Source organism: Anopheles darlingi, chromosome 2 (assembly GCF_943734745.1).
Source record: "Anopheles darlingi chromosome 2, idAnoDarlMG_H_01, whole genome shotgun sequence".
In the NCBI taxonomy this organism is placed as follows: Eukaryota; Metazoa; Arthropoda; class Insecta; order Diptera; family Culicidae; genus Anopheles; species Anopheles darlingi.
Genome location: NC_064874.1, coordinates 47,824,403 through 47,849,515, shown reverse-complemented (window position 1 = coordinate 47,849,515; position 25,113 = coordinate 47,824,403). Strand labels below are relative to the sequence as shown.

The following is a 25,113-nucleotide window of genomic DNA, read 5'->3' as shown; positions in this document are numbered from 1 at the left end:
GCGCAAAAGATTTGATTTGATGAGAATATTTGTATAAATCTTCACCTTTCTCGTAAAATGAGTATTGAACATTTTTTTTAAATGTGTTGAATCGCACGTGTTCAATTGCATCATGAATACCATCACACACACACACACCAAAGCTCGGCACGATGTCGCTCGGCAACATCCAGCACGCACCATCGTATGCTTCGTGATCAGTTGTTGCTCGATCGTGGTTGAAGTGAAACGTTCGCCAAGACACACCGCCCCAAACATGAACTGAAACGTACGATCGTGTGCGGCCGGTTTGAGAAGCCACAAGAAAGAGTGAAAGCACGTAACAACCCCTCGAGCCTCCAACGTGTCGAAACGGAACTGTCAGAAGTTGTTTGTTTTGATCGTTCGCACCCCCGCGTAGGGAAAGAGAGAAAGAGAGCGATCGTGACGTGTGCGGTGAAATTTCGGTGAAATTAAGGTGCATCCATTGTGCGACCTTGGGAACAGTGAAATATGGCGGAAAGTTCACCAAAAGATGCTACCAAAAGTGTGACGAAAAGCAGCTCCAAAAGCGACACGAAACCGACGAACCAGAAGGCAGAAAGTGGACGAACGTAAGTTTCGGACCTTCGGGTGCACTGGGATCATCTGATTGATCAACTGGACCACCGCTTCGGCGTTTCGGCAATGAGCAAACACACTGTTGGGCGGGGTGGGAGATGATCTTCTCGGATAGCCTTCCAGTGACAATGCGGTACATAATGCGGTTGTGATGTTGCGCAAGAGCGCTGCACGGTGAAAGATCCGCTGGGTCCGTTCCGCCTCTAATCGTTGATGAGCTGTGCTGCTGCTCGACGTCGTGGCTCGTCTTCGGCGCAAAGGTTGCCGCTGCTGGACCGGCTGGTATACCGGTTTTACTTTCAGAAGCACCAGAAATGCCAATAGAGGCGCCGCGTGGTGCGCGTGGTTAGTTGTGTGAGGCACAGCATGCTTTTTGGAAGATTAAGAACTCGTTTATGATGTTCGGCATAGAATGTGACAGAAGAAGATGCAGACGGCATCAGATATTCTATGTTATTGGAAGTTGTTTTCATTTTTAGAAAACTTATTAAATCTAGTTATCCTTATTTGAAATGTTGCTTCAGAACGGATCCCTCCAGAAGCAAATGGTTTGATTTCATGAAACGAGTTTATGAAACTATTTTACTTGTTGTTATCCATCAAAATTACATATTTACTTCTTGGCCATATTTGAATAACACTCAAGTTAATGATCTGAAACCCGACAACCTTGGAGCACACCTTTCTAATCCAATTGTTTGGCTTTCGGCAGCTTATGGTGGATAGTCTTCGGCATCGTGCTCATCCTAACGTTTGGGACGCGATTCTACAATGTCACCGTACCGGACCACGTCTGTTGGGATGAAACACACTTCGGCAAGATGGGCAGCTGGTACATCAACCGGACGTTCTTCTTCGATGTGCACCCACCGCTCGGCAAGATGCTGATCGGACTGTCCGGCTATCTGACCGGGTACGATGGCACATATCCGTTCGACAAACCGGGCGACAAATACAACGGAACGCACTACGAGGGAATGCGAATTGTAAGAAGCCAAGTGGGTGTCCTTTGCTTTGTAATCGACATTCTCTTGTATTGCAGTTCTGTACGGCACTGGGAGCCGCCATTGTGCCCATGTCCTTCCACACCGTCTGGGATATGACGCGATCACTGACGGCGGCCATCTTTGCAGCGGCTTACATTCTCTTCGACATCGGAATGCTGATCCTGAACCGCTACATTCTGCTCGATCCACCGTTGATTTGCTTCATGACCGCTTCGGTCATGGGAATGGCACGCGTAACACGGCTTACGCAGGACGCTCGCAGCTTCACACCCGCCTGGTGGCTCTGGTTGGTCATTACCGGGGCTATGCTCGCCTGTACGATCAGCGTAAAGTTTGTGGGGTTGTTTGTGGTGTTGCTCGTGGGTCTCCACACGGTCAGTGATCTGTGGGATGTGCTGGGTGATTTATCACGCCCAATAACATACACCATACGGCAGTTGCTGGCCCGAGCGGCCACACTGATCGTTCTACCGATCCTGCTGTACGCGGCCTTCTTTTACGTGCATCTGTCCGTATTGAATCGTAGTGGCAGTGGCGATGGATTCTACAGTTCCGGTTTCCAGTCGCATCTGATCGGTAACTCGCTGTACAATGTGTCGATGCCCCGGGAGGTGGCGTACGGTGCGGTAATCACGTTGAAGAACCACAAAACGGGTGGTGGCTATCTGCATTCGCATAACCATCTGTATCCGAAGGGTACCGGTGCGCAGCAGCAGCAGGTTACGACGTACAGCCACAAGGATTTAAACAACCGCTGGCTGATCAAACCGTACGACAAGCAACCGCAGCCGGGAGCTAACTTGACGCTCGTGAAACATGGGGATCTGGTGAGACTGGAGCACACGCCAACGAACCGTAATCTGCACTCGCATCGGGAACAGGCGCCCGTGACGAAGAAGCATCTTCAAGTCACCTGTTACGGTGAGGTGAGTATTGTTATTAGATAATTAATAGATTATTAAAGAAATACCAAACCAAGATTAGTATAACGAGACATAGCGAAAACGACAAGGAATAGTAGATGCAACGCATACCTATAGCGAGCATTGCAGGGGAAGTTAGTCCTCCGTTCCTGACAGGTTTCGACAATACGTGGTGCCTTTTGAGTCCAAAGCTTCTAAGCCACAAGTGTGTTAGCGCCTCCCTCGGCAGTGGAAGTTCTCGCCCTTGTTACACCGAGTTATCAGCTGTAAAGGCCAGAGAACTGCCTTCTGCCACGATGGAGATGCTATCATTTTAGGAATCAGAAGCGCAAGATTGACGAGTTATTTTCACGAGATTCTTTCCAGAGGATCCCGAGACTTGTTAGAGTGAAAACTTAGGTTCCTGAGCCAAGATAGTACCCGCAAGGGCTCAAAAACCGCGCGAGAAGCGAGGCAAACCTGACGATTTTTTAAAATCTATATCTATGGCATTTTTGCTTCGATTTAAGTAGAAATTTAACAGGACACTGTTGAAAAGTTCAACATTCAAGAGAAAAAGGATTTACCAGGATTTTATCGCCTCCCCATCAATTTTTCAAATTCGTTTTTGACCAACGATCCGCGCGTTGTTCCACAAAATTCCTTTTAGCGACACTAGCGCCGCGCAGGCGGCGTTCCCCTGAAACTTGATTTAAATCGATTTAAATCAACTGGTTTTCAACTGTAGCTGTACGAAGTGGACCAAACTCCATTTTGACTCGACATTGAGGCTTTATTTTGATTTGTTTAAAGCCTTTAAAGATCCTGGTTCTTCTCGTACTTAACTAGTGCTAATTATCGCCATTTGATTTTCATGAAACTCCCTGGTGGTATTCAAAGGACGTGTTTTTTCTAAACGATGCTTCTAATTTAGAATTGGTTTGAATCTCACATGCTCTATCGTGTAAAAAGAGACATTTACAAACAACCTCTGTTTCAAAAACACTTGATATAGTTCAATTCGTTTAAAACATGGTTTACAAGCGTTTTTTCGATAAGATTTTTTCGTTTCAAGCAATTGCCAATTGCCAATAGTCAAATTCAATTCATTTAGCGCAAATAACACAACTATTGTTTGACTGATACCCTTGGTTGGATTGTATGCTCGCTTTTCAAGGACGGAATGGGCGATACGAACGATGTGTGGCAGGTGCAGATCGTGGGCGGCAAAACGGGTGACATCGTGGAAACCGTGACGAGCCGGTTAGTGTTCTACCACTACATCGAACGGTGCGTGCTGACGACCACCGGCAAGCAGCTGCCCAAGTGGGGCTTCGAGCAGCAGGAGGTCACCTGCAATCCCAACATCCGCGACAAAGCCGCCCAATGGAACGTCGAGGACAATCAATTTGAAGAATGTAACTCATACCCAACGGCGCAACCATGGTCACGATGTTTAGCACGGGTTTCTCTTTCCTTTGTTCTTCCACCTCCCGTTTCAGTGCCGAGCGTCAACTTCCAGGTGTACGCACCGGGATTCCTCAGCCGGTTCCTCGAATCGCACGCCGTCATGCTGCAGGGCAACGCGGGTCTGAAGCCAAAAGAGGGCGAAGTCACCAGTCGACCGTGGCAATGGCCCATCAACTATCGGGTAAGTTGGTTTCGGATCCGTGCGCTCTTCACGGTTTTGCTCAACCTCGCGGCATCATCGGTAACTTCGATCGATCCAGCAAAAGCGCGAAAGTTATTTTTATTCATCTGCTGCAACAGCAAAGCCTGTGCACGATGCCAGTGGCAGTGCCAGTGCCATTACTTCCAGTTTAATTAACGTCATTTCCGGAGAAACATCCTGCGCTCCAATAAGCGCTTGTTTTTTTTACGAGAGTTTTTAATCATCCAACCGTGGACTGATCATTCCGAGAACAGGACTCATTGCGGACCGAGTAGGTTAATTGATTTTCAGCTTCCCGGAAATGGTAACGACTCCTACTCCCGGTTGCAGCCAGCGAAAGGAAGCAGGGAATAAAATGACACTACCGACCTTTTACATGCCAGTCGATAGCGGAAGCGGCCGTGTAATTATCGAGCGATAAATGCTTGCAGATAATTGGAAGCTGAAGTGCTAGTGCTTTAATGTCCCTCGCAAGACTCTTGCACATCGTAACATCTTCGAGCCACTGGGCAATGGTCTGGATCAGGAAGCATTTATGACACCCAATAACAACCAGTTAATCCAGACACACACGCACGCACGATCCTTGTTGACTCCCCCCTTAGCCTGCTTATGCTGCACAATTAAATCCTTCAGAGGCCTTCACGGAATGCTTTGCCGTTAAGGATTTGCTCCTCAGTAAACACAAAGAAGTACAACATAAACTCCGGTTGACGTCGAAGGGTTGTCTGATCCATGATCGAACTCCAAGAACTCCAGCGCTGCCTGGAGTGCTTCGATCAAATTAAACATAATCCTACCACAAAGGATAGTCCCGAGAAAGGCGTTTAAAGAGAAAGGTAGGGGCCGAGATATTGACTTACCGTACTTAATGACTGCCGCATCGTCGATAGTCATTGTGTGCGGTTAAGGACATTGCCGCAGTGTCTTCACGATAGGATATCGCGTAAATTTAACTCACGCAACGCGTCTTAATGAGTAAAAGTTTTCAATGCCATCACCTGTGATAGGGTTGATCTCATTAGCGATCGACACCCTTGCGGTTTTCCACGTGTGCGTGTAAACCTCCCATTAACTTCTATAAGTTCGAGTACCTTATGCAGGAATCGTGTGGAGTCATTTGAATAGACAATAAGTCAGGAATATTTGACGCATTTCAAATGTGTTTCAATGTTTTCGAAATTGCTGCTGCAACCCCGTCAAACAGTTGTTTGGTATCTGCTTTCTCCTTTTTGCGTCAAGCCTTGCCATCGATTGACGGCTTTACGCGCTTTTTACTTGCAGTCCATTGCCTAAGGGGCAGAGGGCAGAGAACGGTGGTGCGCGGACAATGGTGAGGTCCCGCGGACAATTTTTCGCCTCATTGAAATGCACTTAAAAAGGAAAAGTTTAGCAGCAGTAAAAGCGTTCGAGGCAACAACACAACACAAAAAAGTAAAGCCCGGCTGCGGCACTTGTTTTACGGCCACAATCCGCGCCCAGAGAGAAAGAGAGCACGAAGTGTCGAACCAAGTGACGACCGGGATCGAGTGTGTGTGTGTGCCTGTGACTCAAAATGCGCTGCTTTGTGCGACCGTAAACCGCGTGCCTCATCCCGCTACTGTCTATGTTCGTTTCATTTCGAGCATTAAAATAAACTACGACCGGACGGTACTCCATCTACCGGGTCGTCCATTTCTACGCATCAACAGCGACAACGGCGGCAGCAACAGCAGCAGCAGCGGTAACGACAACAAAAAAAGTATTCTAATTCCTTCCCGTTTTATCAAGGACCTTCGGTGTGAGGCCGGTGTGAGCGGCGGGAATGCAAAGTTTCGGGGCGAATGTTTTACAACTTTTCCCGCAAGCGAGTTCCACTTTTCGTCCATTTCCTTTCCGTTCCCTGCTCCTTCAGTAGCTCCCCTCGCCGGAAGCGCGCGGAAGCGCCGCCACTCGCGTCAATCGTCAATTTATGGTTCCGGCACCCTTACTTACCACCTTTCCGTTGCTTCGCTTTCGCCGTTTCCAGGGCCAGTTCTTCTCCGGTTCCGACCACCGGGTCTACCTACTCGGCAACCCAATCATCTGGTGGAGCAATTTGGTGTTTTTAGCGCTGTTCCTAATCATCTTCGGTGTCGAGATTATCAAATACCGGCGCAATTCCGCGCAACCGGCACCGGCAGCGACATCGGCCGCTGGGACTCGCGAGGGTAAGTTCGCTTCGCTTGACCGACGTGGACGGGGACACTGTGCGCAGTACTGTCGGGTCAGGTTGAAGGGCAAATAACTTTTAATTGTCACCATCGCATCCGCGGGACCCGGGATCGCGTTCGTCTGGTGAAATGGGTGTCCCAGCCGTGCGCGCTCGAGAGGACTATTAACGAATCGCGCCACACGGTGCCACACGGTAGGCCGGAACAGTTTTCTCAGGTTAGCATGTTTTCCGGTTGGATGGACAAGACCATCAAAGGACAAGACAAATTATCCCTGGGAACCACGGAGGTCTTTATTTGCCAGCTGCTGGTTCATATTTCATTAAGCTGCTGGTATAGGACAGCATAGTTTTTGTGATAAACTGTGATCAGTTGGGGCCTTGCTAAGTTTATTTCAAGCCTTGAGCAGATACACGAACAGCTGTTTTACGTTGCAACTCCCTAAAAGCGCTTCACTAGTTTGGTCCGTAAATAGGAAAAAAGGTTGCATATTAGAAATGTATAATAGTGGATAGATTGATACAACAACGCTTTCGCAATCAACTAATTCGGTTCTCCAGATAAAGTATTGCTGTGCAAAGTTTCATTAAAATATTTCTGGTTGCTGTATCTTTTTCTTAGTAACGAACGATAATAAAAACGAGGAATTCGGAATTATCATATTTCATTCCTCCACCATTACTTTAGTCGATAAAAATGTTAGAGCAGCTGCTTCAATTCAACACCATCTCCATTAATCGCTCATTTAAAACGATTTTTAAAGATTCCATCTTTTCCAAACGGACGAACACTCAATATTCATGAGAGATTAACTGTCAGATCCTCTGGTTTCGTCAAATTAATACAACTAAAATCCTATAACTTAGACGCTGGAAAAGATTAGACAAATTATTAAAGGCTGCTCAAGGAATAAGAGCAGAAGAATAGGTCTAAAATGCACCGGACGGAGAACTCATATGGCCTAACAGTTGATAGAAGTTTCGACAGCAGATTTCAAGAGAAATTTCAACATCGAAATTCAACAAGAAATTTCAGAAATCGAACTAGATAAGTGGAAGATTGCTATGAAATATATTTCTTTCATTTTAACCGGGCTCACATACGATAGCAAATAGCTTTTCTGGAAGAGCTTGAAGCGCAGTAGACCCTCGTTCCACTCCAATCCATGTTAACAATCGTTGAATCTGTAGAACGTTTCGCTCAGTTTGGTGACGTTAATCTCGGAACATTCACAGTCCCGCTGCACATTTAACTCTTTGTTTACCTCATTTCCTTATCTTTCCCTTTCTGTGTTCTTCATTCCTTTTCCAGACAACAAATGGCGTCTGTTACGGGCCGGTGTGTGGCTGTTCGGTGGCTGGCTGATCCACTATCTGCCGTTCTACGCAATGGGACGAGTACTCTACTTCCACCACTACTTCCCCGCTCTCGTCTTCAACTCCATGCTCGCCGGTAAGTCACAAGAACGGCTGCTCCTCCGTTGTTGAAAACGGAGCTCCTCCTGATTTTGAAATTATTGCGATCAATCATTTCGTCATTCGGCGGATTGGCGATTGTAATCAAGCTGTAATGGCCATACAATGGGTGTTGGTTCATCCCGCCTAATGCCCCGGGTAAGGTACGAAGGATTAAAAAGGCGTCCCCCAAGGCAGGATTAGAAACAAGACAGTATACAGTGGACTCTACGCACACGCAGACACCTTCCTGCTGCTTAGGTTTTGGACCAAATGTGCGTCTCGTAAGCGTTTGATGGATGTACTTTTAACGAGTTGAACGACTTGGCGTTGTAGTGCCCAGTGACAGTGAAGACGGTCCCTCTATTCCCCATTCCATTCCCGTTTTCTCTTCGGCGCTAGTGACCCACGAAAGGCAGCTGCGCCACAGTAGTTCCACTTTGCACATCCAAATTCAATCCTGCTAACCTGGAACGGTTTGCTAGCCCCACGGTAAAAGTGGATCATCGTTAAGGGTTCGGCTGGAAATGGATCGAAAATCCATCAAGCACCATCGAAGGAGGCTGGGACCAGTAAGCCACTTGAGCTGGCATTGAATGGTACACGAGGGAATTGACAATCCCTTTGCCGGCAATTGGGTCAGTGAATCGTGAAAATGTTCTTCTTCCCCAACCCCCGACGAACTTGAGGGTGCAGTTGCAGTCAGCGACCATTAATATCGGTTTCTGTAATATTCATATTTTAATGGATCGCTGAACGCTGCAAAAAAAAACTCAATACCGGTATCCCCTCCCTCTTAACAGATAGCAGCAAAATGGGGTTTAACAAGGGGATTGCCAATCAATTTGTGGTAAGGGACGCGACGCTAACGGCCGTAGTTTCTTTTCACCTTTTTCTCTCCACGCACTCCACAATCCAGGTCGAGTGATTATCCACAACAACGCGGCCGCTCGAGTTGATTTTAATGAGCCCATTTCGGAAAAGCCGGCCAACTGCCTCCACGGAATGCGCGATCTGGTGATTTGGCGTGGGTTCCAATTGGCCGGCGCGAGGGAAGCGAATCATGCAAAAATGCAAACCCTCTTGCGCCCCGCTGGAAGTCACTCATCGAAGCGTAGAAATTCAATTTCATAACGAAATTAGTTTTCACTCCATACTATGGCCCTGCCCTCAGTATGAGCAACCCGGATTGGCTGCCACCATTGCTGCCGAACGGTAACGAAAGAAAGAACGGGTGGGGGAAACTCATTATGCAGACCGATCCGATTGTGGGGCCCCGGCATCATTCTTGTTTCACATTAGTTTAATGTGTAAGAAGCGAAAGCCATGGGTACGATTATATGGGGAACACCTTTTTCCAATTTATGCTTTTTTTTTGGGAGGTTTTCAGTTCGAACCAGATTGCAAACGCTCCTCGTTCCTCTTTGTCTCTCGTGACCAGACTCATTACCGTACAACCCGCAAAGCTTCACTTTGTAACACTTATTAAAGCGTATGAGGGAATCAATTAAGTTTTTACAACTTTTTGGATCAAACTACGCAGCAGCAGCAGCGTCAGCAATAGCGAACGGATGGTGCTGGCATTACGGAAGCATAATGGCGGAACGGTTGTGAAAACTAATTAGATTGGAGCGCAAAACTCTGGAAGGATGCATGCGTCGGTGGCAAATATGTTTACCAGGAGGCAATAATATTTGCGCAATCTATTAATGGACCTCCCGACCTCCCGACGTGGTCGTGCTGCTCGAGCCAGAGGAATTCGAGGAACAGGACGCTACTCATGTCTAATGTTTGAAATTCATCATCTATTAGTTCAGTCAGGCATTGCAGGCACCCTTTTGACACTCAAATCTATCCTAGAATATCGATAAGCGATGCAAGAACGTTGGAGCTTCACCATCCGATGGTATATCAGAGTAAACGACCATCAATAAAGCAACAGAGGTAATAGCAGCTTCAACAAACATTAGCATCAATTACATGCCTTTAGCGCAAAAAACGCAGATAGCAACTTATCATGTAATGCGTTTGAAATTGAACACCTGATCACTTAACAGATAAGCGTTTTATGATTTACATCAGGGAAAATCAATTCAAGTACACTCAGCTCGCAAGCATGCATATGAGAGTCACCTTCCAGAGGGATGATTAGTACGGACGAGCGCAACAAGAGTTCGATTGAAAGCTATCAATTGATATACTCATCTAAATTGCTTATAGTCGCTTATTGACGCTACTGATTACTGAGATTGAAACGGTTTAACCAACTTCACGTAATTGTTAGCCACAAATTAGTGTGTTTCCTCGTAAACTTTGTGAAGCATTTTCCAAATTCCACGCCCAACGAGTATTTGTAGTAACCGCAGAAGTTAGTAGATGCAATCTTACCTTTACATTACCCTAGGTATTAACCAGAACTGAAGGACTTTTTCATGGAAACTATATGAACAACAACCAAAGTCCCACTCTTGATGGTCCTCTTGATTTACGACCTGCTACAAATCACTAACGACTTTGAGCTATTTGACACACTCCATATGGTGCACGTCAAATATCAAAATGTACTCCAACGCCAACGGTAATAGCGGTCTCTTCGGAGAGAAAGGCGAGGATTTCCATTTACTACTTCAACTGCATTTCAGTGCACTTCTTCTAGCAGTGCCCAGGAGTTATGATTACACCCTGTACGAACGCTCCTTGCAAATCCTAACCGACTAACCAGCGCCGTAACACGATCCAGAAGTTGGTCGCTTTCTTCGAACCTTCATGTCGTGAGCCCAAGCTGTGTGAAGCTATGCCATGTCGTGAAGAAAGTGTGAACAAATGTTAAATTACTTGCTCGAATTACTCGCTCGAGTAGCTACGAGCACCCTCAAACCTTGCATGCACCCACACATCGTGACGCACACCAACGGTCATCGAGATCAGGAGCTGGGTAAAAAGCATCCCCTCAAAGCGTCCCACCGTCCTCAGCTTTGGAACAACCGTAAAGGTCATCGGGTTTGAGAGGGGAACTGCGAACACTAAGCAAAAGGCCCCAAGAAGTACAAAAGTTTGCTTTTGAAAAGGCAAATCGACTACCATAGATCGACGAATGGACGCGTATCGCCCGGGACCCGAGGAAAAGGTTTCGAAAATCTAATTTCGTAACAATCGTGTAACGACCAGGAAAACGGGAAACTTTTTATATCCCCCGGTCCCTTCCCTCCTCCTCTGCAACCACCGAACCCCCTCGTCAAGCCAAAGAGAACATTTGGTCAGGGCAGCGAGCGATTTGCACGAGCGACTGAGTACCGAGTAAGTGAAACGAAACGCAGCCCAGGAACCCCGTGATCGAGAGCCCGATTCGATTCGATTGAATGCCACGCCAATAACGGGGAACGCGAAGGCCTTCGGAAGCCCTTTGCTCAGTGGAACAGGAAATGTTAAACACGAGCCCATGGCCAGCGACCGGATACTGATCGATGGAAGGGGATTCTGTTCCTTTTTTACGTCTCCTCTTCTACTTCTTGGTCTTTCACATTTCCATGGCTGCGTGAGAAAATTTTCTCAACACCCCTCAACGCTGGTTGACCGCTGGGATAGCAGCGCGGAATGATTTTCCCGATTTTTTTTTTTAATGCTTTCAATGCTATCTTCCACTTTGTACCTTCCTTCGCCTATTGTGAACTTCCGTTTCCCGTGGTACTTTTAGGTGCCTCGATTTGCAATGGCCGCGAAGAGGGTAAGCAATAATGCAAACACACGTTTTGTTGGGGCAAACAGTTGTTGACCAGTTTGTCTCTTCTTTTACGCAACGGTGCTACTCCCGCTACTTGGGGAAGTTGTTGTTTGAGTTATCTTGATGCCGCGAACCTACTTTCACCATTCCACGTGTTTCGCTTTCTATTTTTGCTTTAATGCGTGGGAATCTGGAGATGGTAAGACAGTCGACCAGTCTCGATTTGAAGCAAACAAACGGTGAGTAAGTAAAATTACCATTATGAAGCGCACAATAGGCAAAGCAATTCATTCTACAAATTGTTATTCAGATCCTGATTGTATACACTTCCAATATGGTAGAATCTAAATGTGTTCCTCAAGGGCTTCTCTGTTAATTCGATTCTTCAACTAAAACAATACTCAAGAATATCTGCTCTCGATTAATGATCGGTAGAAGATATTTTGAATGGTACTGGAAGTAAAAGGTCTAGAATCTAGAATTTAGATTTTTAAGCTCTACAATAATCAACGGTACAGTTCATTATCATCAATGCATATCGTAGATGCTAAGTATCTTGCGAACAAGTGAAAAACTTGAAATACAACCAACGAGACGCAAACATGAAGCACCGAGTGCAAGGAATCGGAAAAGCCATTAAACTACTTTCCATACTACGCTTAAATAGTTGCTAAGCTATCGACTACAGGGTGCATAGTACGGAAAGCGCAAATTCAGGAATATTGGAATAATTTGAATTTGAATAATAATATGAAGCCTGGAGCGCTGCTGCTGCAGAATTAAGAACGAGCACCTTTGCACCATTCAGGCGAAAGTAGTTCATGTAATTTGTTGTAATACGAACAGCCTGGGTTACATATGCATGATTTCTCAATCTTGCAAAAAGTTCAAGAGAGTTATTAGAGAATAAGGATTGGAAGGAAAATTAACAAAATAATCATAAATTAATCATCATTTTCTTATTTTTTAAACTCGTAGCTACTGTTGGTAGCAACACTAGTATTCGCAGTAATAGTAATAGCAGTAGTTTGATTGAGTTGATAATAACGTGATACATGATTATTCAATCTACTATAAATTAATATTTATAGTAAGGCCATGCTGAGGCTTTTTTCACTGGTTTTCCACTGGTTTTCCAACTGTTTACAATCTGCTTTGCCTTTGTTCGTTTTTTACAAAACATTTTGTAGCTATTGAGGTTGTTGCCAAAACACTTTCACGTGGTTCACGGGTATGCGAAGATCGGAACAATAACTGTTGCGAAACTAATATAAACCAAACTGGTGGTTTATGCTTCATCATTAAATGACTTCTAGGCGAAATCAGTGTAATACCTTCCAGCAAACAGTTGTAAATTCCATTCCGCTCTAGTTAACAGCCGAGCCAGGGAAAATCGAAAAAGATTTGGGTTAATTAAACATGGTAATAGGGTTCATTTCGATTGGTTTTGCAAATGCCACTCCTACCATCACCACCGTCAAAGGCCCAAAAGTCAAAAAACACATCAGTGGGCACAACTATTGATTGACCGCAACCGCGTACCTCGTTTCGGCGCACGTCCAACGCTCCAAGTCAACCATCCCGCCAGCGGTGAATACCAAACACGCGTGCCGAAAGCTCAACAGCACAAGCGGGTGTCCCCCGGATTTCCGGGGAATTATTATTTCATGTGTGTGCCGTTTAGCTTAACACTCGTTCCGAAACGGGAATGCCAATGCATTCGACGATTCAAATTCAATGACTACAAAAAGGGGGGCTCTACCTCACTTCCTTTAACTGCACTACGAGGTTACAGCTATGGAATCGCGAATCCGGTGACACACAACACTTCTGTCCGCTCATTAGGCTAGCAACTCAGACCACTCAGACTCTGGGGAATGCGAGTGTTGAGTGAGAAAATGCCAAACCATCCAGCCATAACAGCGGCAGTGTTACCCCCGCCATTGGTGTGGCCCAAAATTGGAGAATGCGTCAAGGACATGCTCGTTCGCACCTGTACTCAACGCACATTCCTCCGTTAACGCCGTTTCGCGCCATTGCCACCGACCGAGTGCTCGCAATGATTTTCGGAATCATGATGGCGGAAAATTAAAATACAATCTTTTGGCATGGGAACATGGTAGTGGTAGCGGGGGTCCTCAAGCACACACACACACACACATACACTCGCCATTGTGTGCGTCGAACACGATGTTCGATTTTTGGCTGTGGTCAACGCCGCTGAATTCATTTACTTTTCTGAGGAGGGAATAAATTAAATTTCCAATTCCGCTTCATTCGTTCCATCCATTGCTTACAGTTCGGTGTTCCTGGTGTGGTGACCATCGCGGGCTTTGCTTGTTTGCGAGCGAAAAAATCCATGTAAACTCCCGCACCTGCCCACACGAGAACCTGCTGTATTTGTTTTGCATTAGGCTAATGCGTGCGTAAATGCACTAGTGCGGATTGTGTAGGCATTTCGTTTCTTTTTTGTTTTTGTTTGCTTTGTGCCAAATACGCTCTGTATGCCCAATATTTCAAATAGTACATAGTACACGCCATAAATCATGCTCCAGAGAGAGCGTTGCCAAACCGGCGATATCATACCTCTGGCCAGCAAAACCAAGAGTGGCAAAACGGACAGGCTTGTACCTTGTTCCAATTTCAGTGTTCATTAATTTTAAACGACGCAAATCCTCATCCAAGGCCACGAGGATTGAACGGAAGGATACGGCACAGAGGCTGTAGAACACGGACACGCACGTTTCATTTTATGCCGATATAGTTTATGCTCCGGTGGATTATGCTGAATAATTACTACGACTATTGGATTTCCTACCAGGGACGTCACCAGTTTCCATCGGAAACCGAATTCCAACCACCATCCAACGTCAATCCATCGTGCGTTTATGTTACTCATGTTGATCAAAGCAACCCGACACACTCCGGGTTTGGAGTTTTTGCACGAAAACCACGAAATCAAAAACCTATATTCGAACACGAATTTGGAACCGACATTTTTTTTTTGCGATATGTTCTCTGCGTATCTGTGTGTGTGGCCATAACGAGGACAAAAAACTGTAACATTCGATGACTGAATATTTTGGAACAGCGGAAAATGAGGCGGATGTGGATATTCAAAATCGAAAACCCTTTCGTGATCTCCTCTCTTTCTCTTTCTCTCTCTATCTCTTTCTCATTACAGGCGTAATGCTCGATTACCTGACGGTCCGGTTGCCGAGCTGGCTACGACACGCTGTGCTGGGATCAGCGATGGCCGGGCTGGTGTACAGCTTTGCCATGTTCGCACCCCTCGCCTATGGTATGAGCGGTCCCTTCAGCCACGAACCGAACTCCACCCTGGCGGGGTTGAAGTGGTTGAGCAGCTGGGAGTTTTAGGCTCGGATGGTCGGATCGGATCGGAAAACCGCGAAGCAGCGGTCTGCAGAGGGAACCGCGTCACTCATCATCACTCTCGTCAAACCTTCACGCGCCCTTATTGGGTTGGGATGAGTTGTTACGGATAAAAGAAAAAGAAGTATAAAAAGACAATACATTGTTATGGAGCAGCCTGATGCTTGAAGCAGATTCAGTAATACTCATAAAAGTTGCAATAAAAATGATTAATTAAACAATATTAACTAAACTTACAAAATGTAGATAACTTTTTTCACATGTTAGTTCCGGTAAGTAGTGATTTATTAACCATCGGTTCTGTTAAATTGCCAACATTACGTTCAAACTATGCACTCATTTGTAACATCCTAATAGAAATGTAAAGTGTGACTTTAAGTTCTAGAAAGGTAGTAAGCGGAATGCGCTGAGTCGTGAACATCTTCTTCGCAAAAAAAACAAAATCGGGTGATTAAAAATCATAAAAATCATCGTCAAACTTTACATTTCAAACAATTGAATATTTAAAACAACACCGGATTGAATCGATGATGTTGAACTCTTGAAAAAAGTGTGTAGGCCAGGATGAAATTGCTTTGTAACTATACGAAGTATATACGCATTATAAGCAGTTTAACGCCCAATTGGGGATCTTGTCTAAACAGACAATAATATTTCTATATATTCTATCCACTTTGAGTCTTCTTTAGTGACATCTCTTCGTTTTAACATTCAAGGCTACTTTCTTTAACATTCTACACATTTAACATTCTTTTCTCACATTTATGTCTTTGCGAAGAAAACATCATATCTTGAGTTGCTTATTAGAAACGAGTATTGACTGTTCTAAACTGTCTATTGAGCTAAAAAAACTGTTCAATTGAGCATCATAGAAGCAAACAACGAAATGAGCTGTGAATGATTCCATTCTAGTCTATTCCTTTAGATCCTGGTCACTGTCCCTTACTCCTTTCGTGCTCCTAAGGCTTTTTTCCTCATTTTCGAATAACCTCTTACCCCCAAAAAATAAGCGTAATGGGAGCAAGGGTGGTAGTCGAACTTCGTAAAACATTGAACCACAAAATGCCGCATTCTTTCGAATGGCTTTCGAGTCGAGGTACTCATCGCTTCACTGTTCATTGCCACTCGAGGGCAGCGTCCCCTTCCACTCCTTTGTGGTTTCCAGATCATTATCTACGATCCTGTGATTATGCTGCCCTGCCCATGCTCCAAAAACCGACCCATCGGTTAGCTGTCACCCGTTGGCCCGTTAACCCGTTTACCAGCTGCCACTCGGGGAACGGCCTCTAATCCTCTCGCTATTTGAACCGCTTCAGTCCTCCCACTAAATGCCATTCCCAAAAATGTTCCCTGGACGTTGGTCCGCTGGAGGAACGAAACGCAGATTTCGATCGTGGGTGAGGTCTCGACGTCCACTCGAAGCACCGAGTAGCAGCAGCAGCAGCAGCAGCACGGGAATGACCGACAGTAAACCCACATCAAACGGCAGGACGAACCCTCCGTGTCCGGTGGTTGGTCGGTTGGGTGGGACCCGGACCAAACTTGACCTCATAATAACGACAACCTATTAACACGTTCTTGGGACGGATTATGGCATCGGATGTCTGGATGCCCTTCCGCTTTCACTTCTCCCTCCGACTTTCGACTTCGATGGTACTTCGAACGGATTTAAATGTACTTTGCGTAACTTTCCCGGAACCCTATCCCGACGGAAGACCGATGGATGTGGCGACGCATGACGAACCGAGATGACCGAATCCTACTTCTTACGTCGCACAATTTGCTGCACCAAATCCATTCCAAGTGAAATGTCAAATCGCTTTCGGGGAGGTTGGAAGCGAGGAAGCTTAAAACCCAAACCAGTGCCGGCATGACCATACCGGGAGGGATCACATTGCGCCACCCAAGGGAAACGGAAGTCAAGAAGGTAGCAGGTCGTTAGCTACAGCACTCCGGGCCGGTTTTGACTTCTTATCGTCACGACCAAAGGGTACGGGGTTGGCTTGCATATCTTCCAATTAATACACCAACCTGCTGCTGTTGCTGCTGCTGCTGGCAATAAGTGAGAAGAAACACAGTCCTGTACCTACTCGCTTCTTCAAGTTTATTTCTCCTCCTGCCATCATCACCATCATCGTGATTGTGAGTCGACCTCTTCAGTCTAGCGTCTAGCTTCCCTTTCAGTGAACCGCTCCTTTTTGTGGATTATCTTCCGAAGCGAAAGATGACTTTTCGTTGATGACATTTCCCCTCCCACTTCGTAGATATGATTACAGCGAGATAGGGTTCAGGTTGTTGACTCTAAGGACCCTCGGTACTTACGGGACCTTTCTTAAGAGATCCGTAAATAAAACGTTGGATTAGCACGGTGTGGATGTTCTCGAGTTCGGTTGTCGCCCAGTACTTGGCATGTTGGCTCGATCATTAGGTTGCTGGGTGCATTGAGTTGTCAATGAGCCGTTTTGAGTTGATGGTAGAGGAAGGTTGCGAACTACCAATTAGTTCACATGAGCTCCTCTAGCCATCCATTAGACCACACAGTTCCTGTGTCTTTTACTAAGAAAACGTTTCTTAAGATATTGTAAGCAAAATAAACATATTTATCAGTTTATTCTAGGCCGCCTACGTACCCCTATTTATTTCATTCTTTTTTCTCAAACCGCCAGCAGCCCATAGCAACGACGTTGAAGTTTCCTTTTGTTCAGAAGAGTTGGCCGGAAGCTGTACTAAATAAACTCCTGATGAATCCCTGCTCGCTCTATCGCGTGCCAGTCGTTTAAGACTAACTTCTGCTCGGTTGTTTGCGTAGAAAGCGATACTGGAAGCTGGATTGTTTGTCTTGGGGAACAGCGGGTTAGCAGGCAGATCCGGTCGAGGCATGCTGGGACTGGGCTGATTAGAAGCAACATGTGGTTTGGTTAAGTACAAGTGTGCAGCAGTAGCACCCGCTGCTCTCTTATGACTTTCACAACGCACCAGGCACTGTGCTGGCCCAGAAACTATTTCATAAATCGATCAACAAACGAACACCACCGTACAAAGCGTCATGTTTTCGCTTGATGCGTCCAAATGTTGGTGTGTGCGTGTATCTTCATTTGTGGTATTGAAACAAGTGGGAAAAGCAGTGCTACGTTCGTTTTCAATAGAAACTACATTAAACATTACATTTGCTAAGCTATTTTCTCTCTTCAATATCTACATCTCAACCTCAACGGTGCACACAACCAGGGCCCCAGGGACTACTCCGAGAAGTCATTTGGCGTGGAAAGCCCCATTTTGTGAATGAAATTGACTAGCAGAATTGACTTTTACGCCTCGCAGCACCGAGCTGGTGCCTGGTGCGCCTGCTGCTGTTTATTAAAAATGTCACTTATCCTGCAACCGGAGGTCACACTTGCTCTGCTTCCACGCACACCAACCTGCCAGCAGATGACGTTTCATGAGTCCCAAACAAAAAAAAAACAAAAAAAAAAGAATCCACCTACCATGCGCCTCCATTTGAACATGTCTGTTGTTTTGGTTCGACATCGATAGAGAAAGAGAGAAAATATGAGAAAAAACAAAGAGGAGAGAAAGAGAGAGAGAGTCCGTAGAGGTAACGTGTGACTACGGGATGGCAACGGAAGCGCCTTTTCAACCCTCCCCCATTCGACCGCAGCTGGCCGAGGACGAAAACGCAGAATCAAAACACAACCCCGCAAGAGTGGAGCGATGAACAAAGAAGAAAAGAAAGAAGGAAAAAACATGCGTCCCTCGCTCGATGAACTTCCTCCACTTGCTCGTGCGTTATGCGCGCTGATGATGGTGATCGTGGTAAGGTTTGTGGTGATGGTTGTGTAGCCGCAGCGGCTCCAAAGCTGTCAAAACAACGTTTGCTCCACGTTTCGTTTTGGGAGGGTGGGTAGTTGGCAGTTGGCAGGGGGGTGCGGAAGGTTGTGCGCGTGTTTCGCGACGTTCGGCATTCGGCGGAATCCCGAACGGAGTGGTCCTCGGAACCACACTGATGGAATGTGTGTGTACGTGTCGCACGCCGGACACGGATGCGCAAACTCACCTCAGCCAGGTGGCACTACTACCAATCTCACCACTCACCACAAGCCAATTGTCATCGCAGGCCTGCCTGACAGACGGAAATGTTGTCGCGGTGCGTGCGTCTGAATGTCCTCCTCCTTGGCCGACAAGGACGAGCGCACGAGATTGCCGTGTGTGTTAGTGGCTGAGTTTGATATCAACAGTGGTGTGCCTTTACATCGAAGGGTGGTTTTGGGATGGATTCAACCACGTCAGCTAATCGGTTCCCATTACTTCGTGATTGATCCGGTTTTGTTGGAGGAATCCATTGTCCATCCAAGGAATATCGAAAGTTCTTCGTTCTGTGACGCACGTCAGTGGTGACGGAGGAAGTGAGTTATCGTAGTGTTGGTGTTGCTGGCACACATTACACAACACACACGCACACACACACCAGGCACTAACACACCGAACAGCGAACCGAAGCGAAGTGTCCCGATTCGTTCGTGGCCATCTGTCAGTGGCAAGGACATCAGAGGTGTTGTGTTGTGTCGTGCCGTGGTCGCCGTCGGTCCATCCACTAACCGTTCTGTCCGTTTAAAATGGAGCGCCATGGTCGATAGGGTTCTCAGTTCAGCATTGGTGCTCTATTGGTTCGTACGGGTGTTCGTCGCATGTGCGATCTATAGAGCGTACTTGCCACATACACACACACACACACACACACACAAACACACAAGCACACCCAAAGCGCAAGTGTTGTTTGGTGCGAGAGGCAACTCAAAGGTCGAACGGTATTCGAAACAAAAGAAAGGTATTCCGCTCCGGTATTCATTTCGATTCCGGTCAACAACAACAACAAAAAATCGACCAAACGATGGACATCAAAGTGCCCATTGGATGAAGGAGAACCGTACGCCGGACTGTGAATCGTCGCGTTGCATCCCGCGAGTAGTGCTGTAATCGGTTGTTGTGAGTGAAGTTCGCATCGAACAATCCACGAATCCTCCGGTCCGGTGCTGATCGTCTGGTCGTTTGTTATTTTTCGACGAAAAACGACCCTCTGCCGAGTTGGTGATGACAAGCAGGGGATTCAAATCGGGGCGTGTGGCGAAAGGTGGAATTCAAAATGGAGCGATTCTCGAAATCGTAAGGCATCGAATCCCGGCTTCTTTGATTTGGTAGCTACTATCCTTCGCACTGCTGCTACGGTTGCGATGCCAACGATGGCGCCTGCTGCTGCCGCAAAGTGCAGCCTGTCCCACTCGGTATCATTCTGGAGGTCCATCTTTCTCTCTCTCTCTCTCTCTCTCTCTCTCCTGCTCTCCTTTTTCCCTTTCTCACTTCCAGTGAACCAGCTGGCTGGACCGTGGTGTGGTGTGGTCTCGCCATTAAGGGTTGGGGTGTATCGCTCGTTACGTACTGTATTTTATGGCAAACCGATAAGTGGAGACGACGACAACGACTACGACGACGATGACGACGACGCCGACGAGCTGGCACCTTGCGAGTGAAACCAATGGTTTTGGGCAACGACCAAGTCGCCATTCGCGTCGCCGGTCGCGTAATAAAATGGAGGGCTTCTTTTGGGGCTGCCATTCTCTTCTCTTTTGCCGTCCTCCGTTGCTGCTGCTGCTGCTTTTCTCGTTGAGGTTGAAGCAGCATCGAACGGGCTGCTGAATCGTATGATAAGCGGAATGTTTATGCCAATGTTGTGCTAAAGCGCACATCAACACACTCACCCAAACGACTCCTGGGCAGCGAAAGAGAGAAAGAGAGTGATTGAGTTTATGTGTGTGAGAGAGAGGGGATGCGCCCGTGCAGTCTGTCGCCACGTTGAAGGGCGATAACCAAAGGGGACGTGAGCTCAACGAACGAATCTGTCGGCCCCAGAATCGTAGAACTGTCGAGGGGGCAGCAGAAAGAAGGCAGACAAGAGGAAACAAGGCCACATGTGTGCACGTGTGTGTGTGTGCACGAGGCGGCAGTCAGGCTGGCCGAGAATCAAAACAAAATTTCGACAAAGAAACAACCGGCGGACCGGAGAAGGAACGATAGATTAAGGCGTCGAAAGCTTGATCCTTCGGAACGAAGAAGTGAACCGTCTCCAGCCCGCGCTCTACTGTGTCCATGTGTGTGTGTGTGTTAGGGTCAGTGTATGCAGTCTTGGTCGATAGCGCGATAGCAAAAGCGAAGCGAAGCGTTGTTTTTTTTTTTGGTTGGCTTTGTTTGTGCACCATACTGCACGATTGAAACTTCCATTATTGAATACCCGTTCCCGCTTTTACTCCTTTCGCGTGCTGCTGCTGCTGCTGAGGGGCCGATGGAGGAGAAGTAGTGGAGTGGCCCATTGGATAGTTCCAGCCAAATCCCATCTGCAACCGTGTGCTTTGGCCAAACAGCAACAAAAACAAAAAGACCGAGTACGACGAAGTGTCTGCTGACCTTCTCGAGAAGATGCTGACCGTTTTTATTCTTCCGGGTCCTTTCTCTCGCTCTCTATCTTTGTCCTGTTCTGAGAACCTCCTTTCCTCCATTCTCCACCTCGAACGGCAGCCAGTGGGGCAGCGCGAATCGTGTCGCTGGGTTGGCTTCACCATGAACCTTGGAAGTTCTTGGCAGTTAAGATGTCACCATGCGCCGGCTAAGAGATGTACGACTCAATGGTTGAATCGGGCCCGCTTCCAGGGGGTGCCTTAAGGCGAACCGGAAGCGGATTTTATTCCCATTTCTTTAACGTTTGACGAGATTTGATCTGAAGATTTTCACAATCACTTAACAGAAGCACACAGATAGCCACCATAGAAAGGCGGCAGCATTTATCATTTTACATGCTTTATAACTCGCTCCTATTCTCGCTGGCAGTATCGTTCTTTAGCATCAAGCAGTGCTTCTTGTGCCATATGTCGATGCTATATAAATTCACGTAAGGGCCACACTTTGCCGATGCCGCCGCCTCCACCACCATCACATCCCGTCCATCGCGTGTCATAGTGAGGGTGTACAAGTGAGAAAGTGTCAGATAGTGTGAGCAGCCGAATCAAACAAATCGTTGCGCCTTCGCTGAGTGCGTGCTGAGTGCATCAAAGCTCGATGCTTTGAGCTCGAACAGCCGAGACCGCGCCGTGGAATGAAAATCGAAAAGTGAAAAATTTGTTTGCAAACAACAACAACAACAACAACAGCAGCAAGAAGCAACAGCACCGGAAACCGGGAAAGCATAAGCGCCAAAAGCTTATGGTCAAGAGCCGGGAGCGTGCAGTGCACATTCTCAAACGGACTGACCATCTTGTGAAACCGAAGACGACGACGACGACGACGACGACGACGACGACGACGACGACGACGACGACGACGACGGGAAACCGTTTGCCCGTTTGGTGAGTAGCTATTAGTTAATTAAAGTACCGACTGGACCAGCTGGCTGCAACCGGTAGAAGTGGCCAAACCCTCACTCCCCACCCACGATCCACACGGTCCGGGACCGAAAATTAACTTCATGCGTGATTGCTTTCGGAGAATTTCAAGCATCTTTCCTGCCACCCAATCATCAGCAGTCGGTGGTCCCGCACCGCACCCGGTGGTCGTGAGGCACAAGAGCTCGTTTGTCGAGAGGCTCAAACTGCTCAACTGCCAGGCAGGCAGTGTGCGCGCGCCGGCTGTAGATGGACCCCATCTTGTGCTCGTTGGGTCTCTGTTGAACCTTCACCTGTTGACAGCACGCCGGTCGGGACGACGACGAGGAGGAGGTAGTCTTAAGCATAATGGCAAATTTAATTTCGTGTAATTGGAGCTTCTCCCGTTTTCGGGCCGGATTCATTTTCTCTGCCAAGAGATGTGGGTTGGAATGATGGCTGGAATTCCACCACTACCCGTGGACCGTGGTGTAGGAATGATGTCCACCGGAGTGACGCAGCGACGAAGGGACAATGGTTTGAGAGAAAGCGAGCTTTTGATTGCTTTCTGTCGCTGCTGCTGCTGTTGAGTGGTTTTGTTAACCTCTCCTGGTAGCCTTCAGCAGTCTGCCTGAATGTCTGCGTGAAAGATAAATCTCGTCTCGTGTTTATTACACAACATTCTCGGAATCTCTGCTCGGAAAGACAGGGGAAAAAAACTCCAAAGACGCCAAAAGCTTCGAAACGAATGCCTATCCCTTGCGTCACGGTGGACTCACTTCAATAAATCATTCGGATTTATCGGATGGTGTTCGGAGTGTTTAAAGCCTCATCGTGATCGTACGGAACGCTGTTCCTCCATCGAGCAAGGTGTGCACCACATTAGAATGCTTAACCTGGTGCCGCTGGGTTCGGACCCTTAACCTTCACCTTACGTGCTGCTTACGGCACCTTTCTTCGCGCGGCCATTATCATCCATCGTGCGGGATTAAATCACCACCGCCGGCACCACAACCGGTCGAGCGCTCGAGCGATACCCGGTGCAGTTAGTGCACTGATTATGCTTCCTCTATTTCCGCCCCTACCTCGGCCGGGGATGATTAAATCGGTGCCAAGGCAAAGGGGCTAGGTGACGGAACGGGAACGAAGAGAAATAATCGCCCCGGGATGGAAATATTTTATTCCTTCCTGCCCCTGCTCCCGCAGGATGAAACGAACCGTCCAATCGGTGGAATGGCCGTGGCAACTCTGGCGTGACGATGGACAACCCGTGCACACCCTCGATGCTCGACACGATGGTCTGGATGGATCGTGATAAATCTTGTCCCGGCCATCGCGGAACTTATTTAGTGTGAGCCTCTGGTGGAGCATCCCAATGATGCTAGAATTCTGGCTGCGGTGATTATGCTGAAGCACAAGGGACAAGGTCTCAGTGAGATGAAGGGCGGAAATCGGAACGGGAATCAAACGGGAGCGATTGATTAGCGGGAACCTTTTAGCACGGATTGTGTCTAAACGAAATCCAGCCATCGTTGCTCAAGGCCAGGACTACTCGTTCGAATGAAGGCTGTAATGCGCTACATCGCCGTCGTCGTCACCGTCGTCCCCTCATTTTGTAGTGGCCATCAGGCTGGCTCTCTCTCTCTCTCTCTCTCTCTCTCTCTCCGAGCTCCAACCGCCGTTACCACGACCAACGTTCCGTGCGCTATGATATGCATTATGCAGATTACTTCTCTTCAGTTTCTGTGCCAACGCATCCGGCCCCGGGTGTTCCCGGGGAAGGGGATAACGAGTGCAAACGGGCCGGGGGCCGTTGCGGTCACACTTCATCGAGTTCGGGCGATCGATTTGTTGCCGTGCGCCGTGCTGGTGAAGCAATCCCAAGCAGCTCCCCATAGCCGGAGGTTGCTAATGACGTAAATTGCTTACAAATACACAGAGACAGAGAGCCGCGGGAACGGAGCAGAAGGAAGAGCAGAACGATGAGGAAGAGAAGGCAGAATACCGAGGCCACAGAATGGGATCGTCATGATGATGTGTGCTATCGGAAGGAGGCGTAATGGCGTCCATACAGGGCGTACTCATTAAGACCATTCTTCGGTAGATTTGCTGTAGGTTGTGTCCTCAGGAGGAACACTCGTTGTATGTGTGTGTATATCGACCCCTGGGGATCGAGCATTTGTGTTTTCATCATATTAATGGCACTGGGGAGCGATTGAATGTTTATTTATTGGCTTTAACATGGAGATAAATTTGATTTAATGACTATTCATAACATGCAAGCATGCAGTACGGTCTAGGGACTAGGATTGAAAAGGTGTTTTCTAAGAGAGGCGAACAAGAATTTACTTCTCTGCGTCGGAGCAAATGCAAAGAACATGCACAGCCAGCAATCGTTCTAGAAGAATGGTTTATAAAGGCGAGGGCAATTCTTTGAAGAGTGCTCATTTTATGAAAAGATTTCTAGAAACAGAAACTCTTCCCACCAGCAGACCTCTGCCTGTCACGACTTCTGTTTTTGGTGCAAGCAGTTAAACAACTGTTTGATTTTCCGTCCTTTTGTCATGCGAAACACAAATCCAATGAAAAAATGATAAGAAAATAATCTTTGAAACACCTCCTGCTACTGATCAACTATTTTTTAAGTCGCTTTTTTACATAGTTTGATGGCTTGGCACATATTTCCACAGCTCATACGAAAGCGTCCAGCTTTTTTTATAAAGCATGGAACAGTTAATACTTGGCCGCACAAAATAGGTCATGTCT

General features: G+C 47.1%; 2 protein-coding genes across 2 annotated transcripts in view; both read left to right on the top strand.

Annotated features, from left to right (window-relative positions):
• The first annotated feature begins 223 nt into the window (after positions 1-223).
• LOC125958348 (protein O-mannosyl-transferase 2) lies at positions 224-15,164 on the top strand. The gene is made up of 8 exons (XM_049691632.1): positions 224-593; positions 1,313-1,586; positions 1,643-2,533; positions 3,687-3,927; positions 4,012-4,160; positions 6,190-6,370; positions 7,685-7,825; positions 14,733-15,164. Exons 1-8 carry the CDS (start codon positions 493-495, stop codon positions 14,924-14,926), a joined length of 2,172 nt encoding a protein of 723 aa, XP_049547589.1. The 5' UTR covers positions 224-492; the 3' UTR covers positions 14,927-15,164.
• Positions 15,165-22,280: 7,116 nt separating this feature from the next.
• The window catches only part of LOC125958244 (uncharacterized), an 81,594-nt gene continuing 78,761 nt past the window's right edge, over positions 22,281-25,113 (top strand). The window contains exon 1 of the mRNA XM_049691494.1: positions 22,281-22,332. The gene's annotated coding sequence lies outside the window, so the exon portion shown is untranslated. The remainder of the gene's footprint in view (positions 22,333-25,113) is intronic.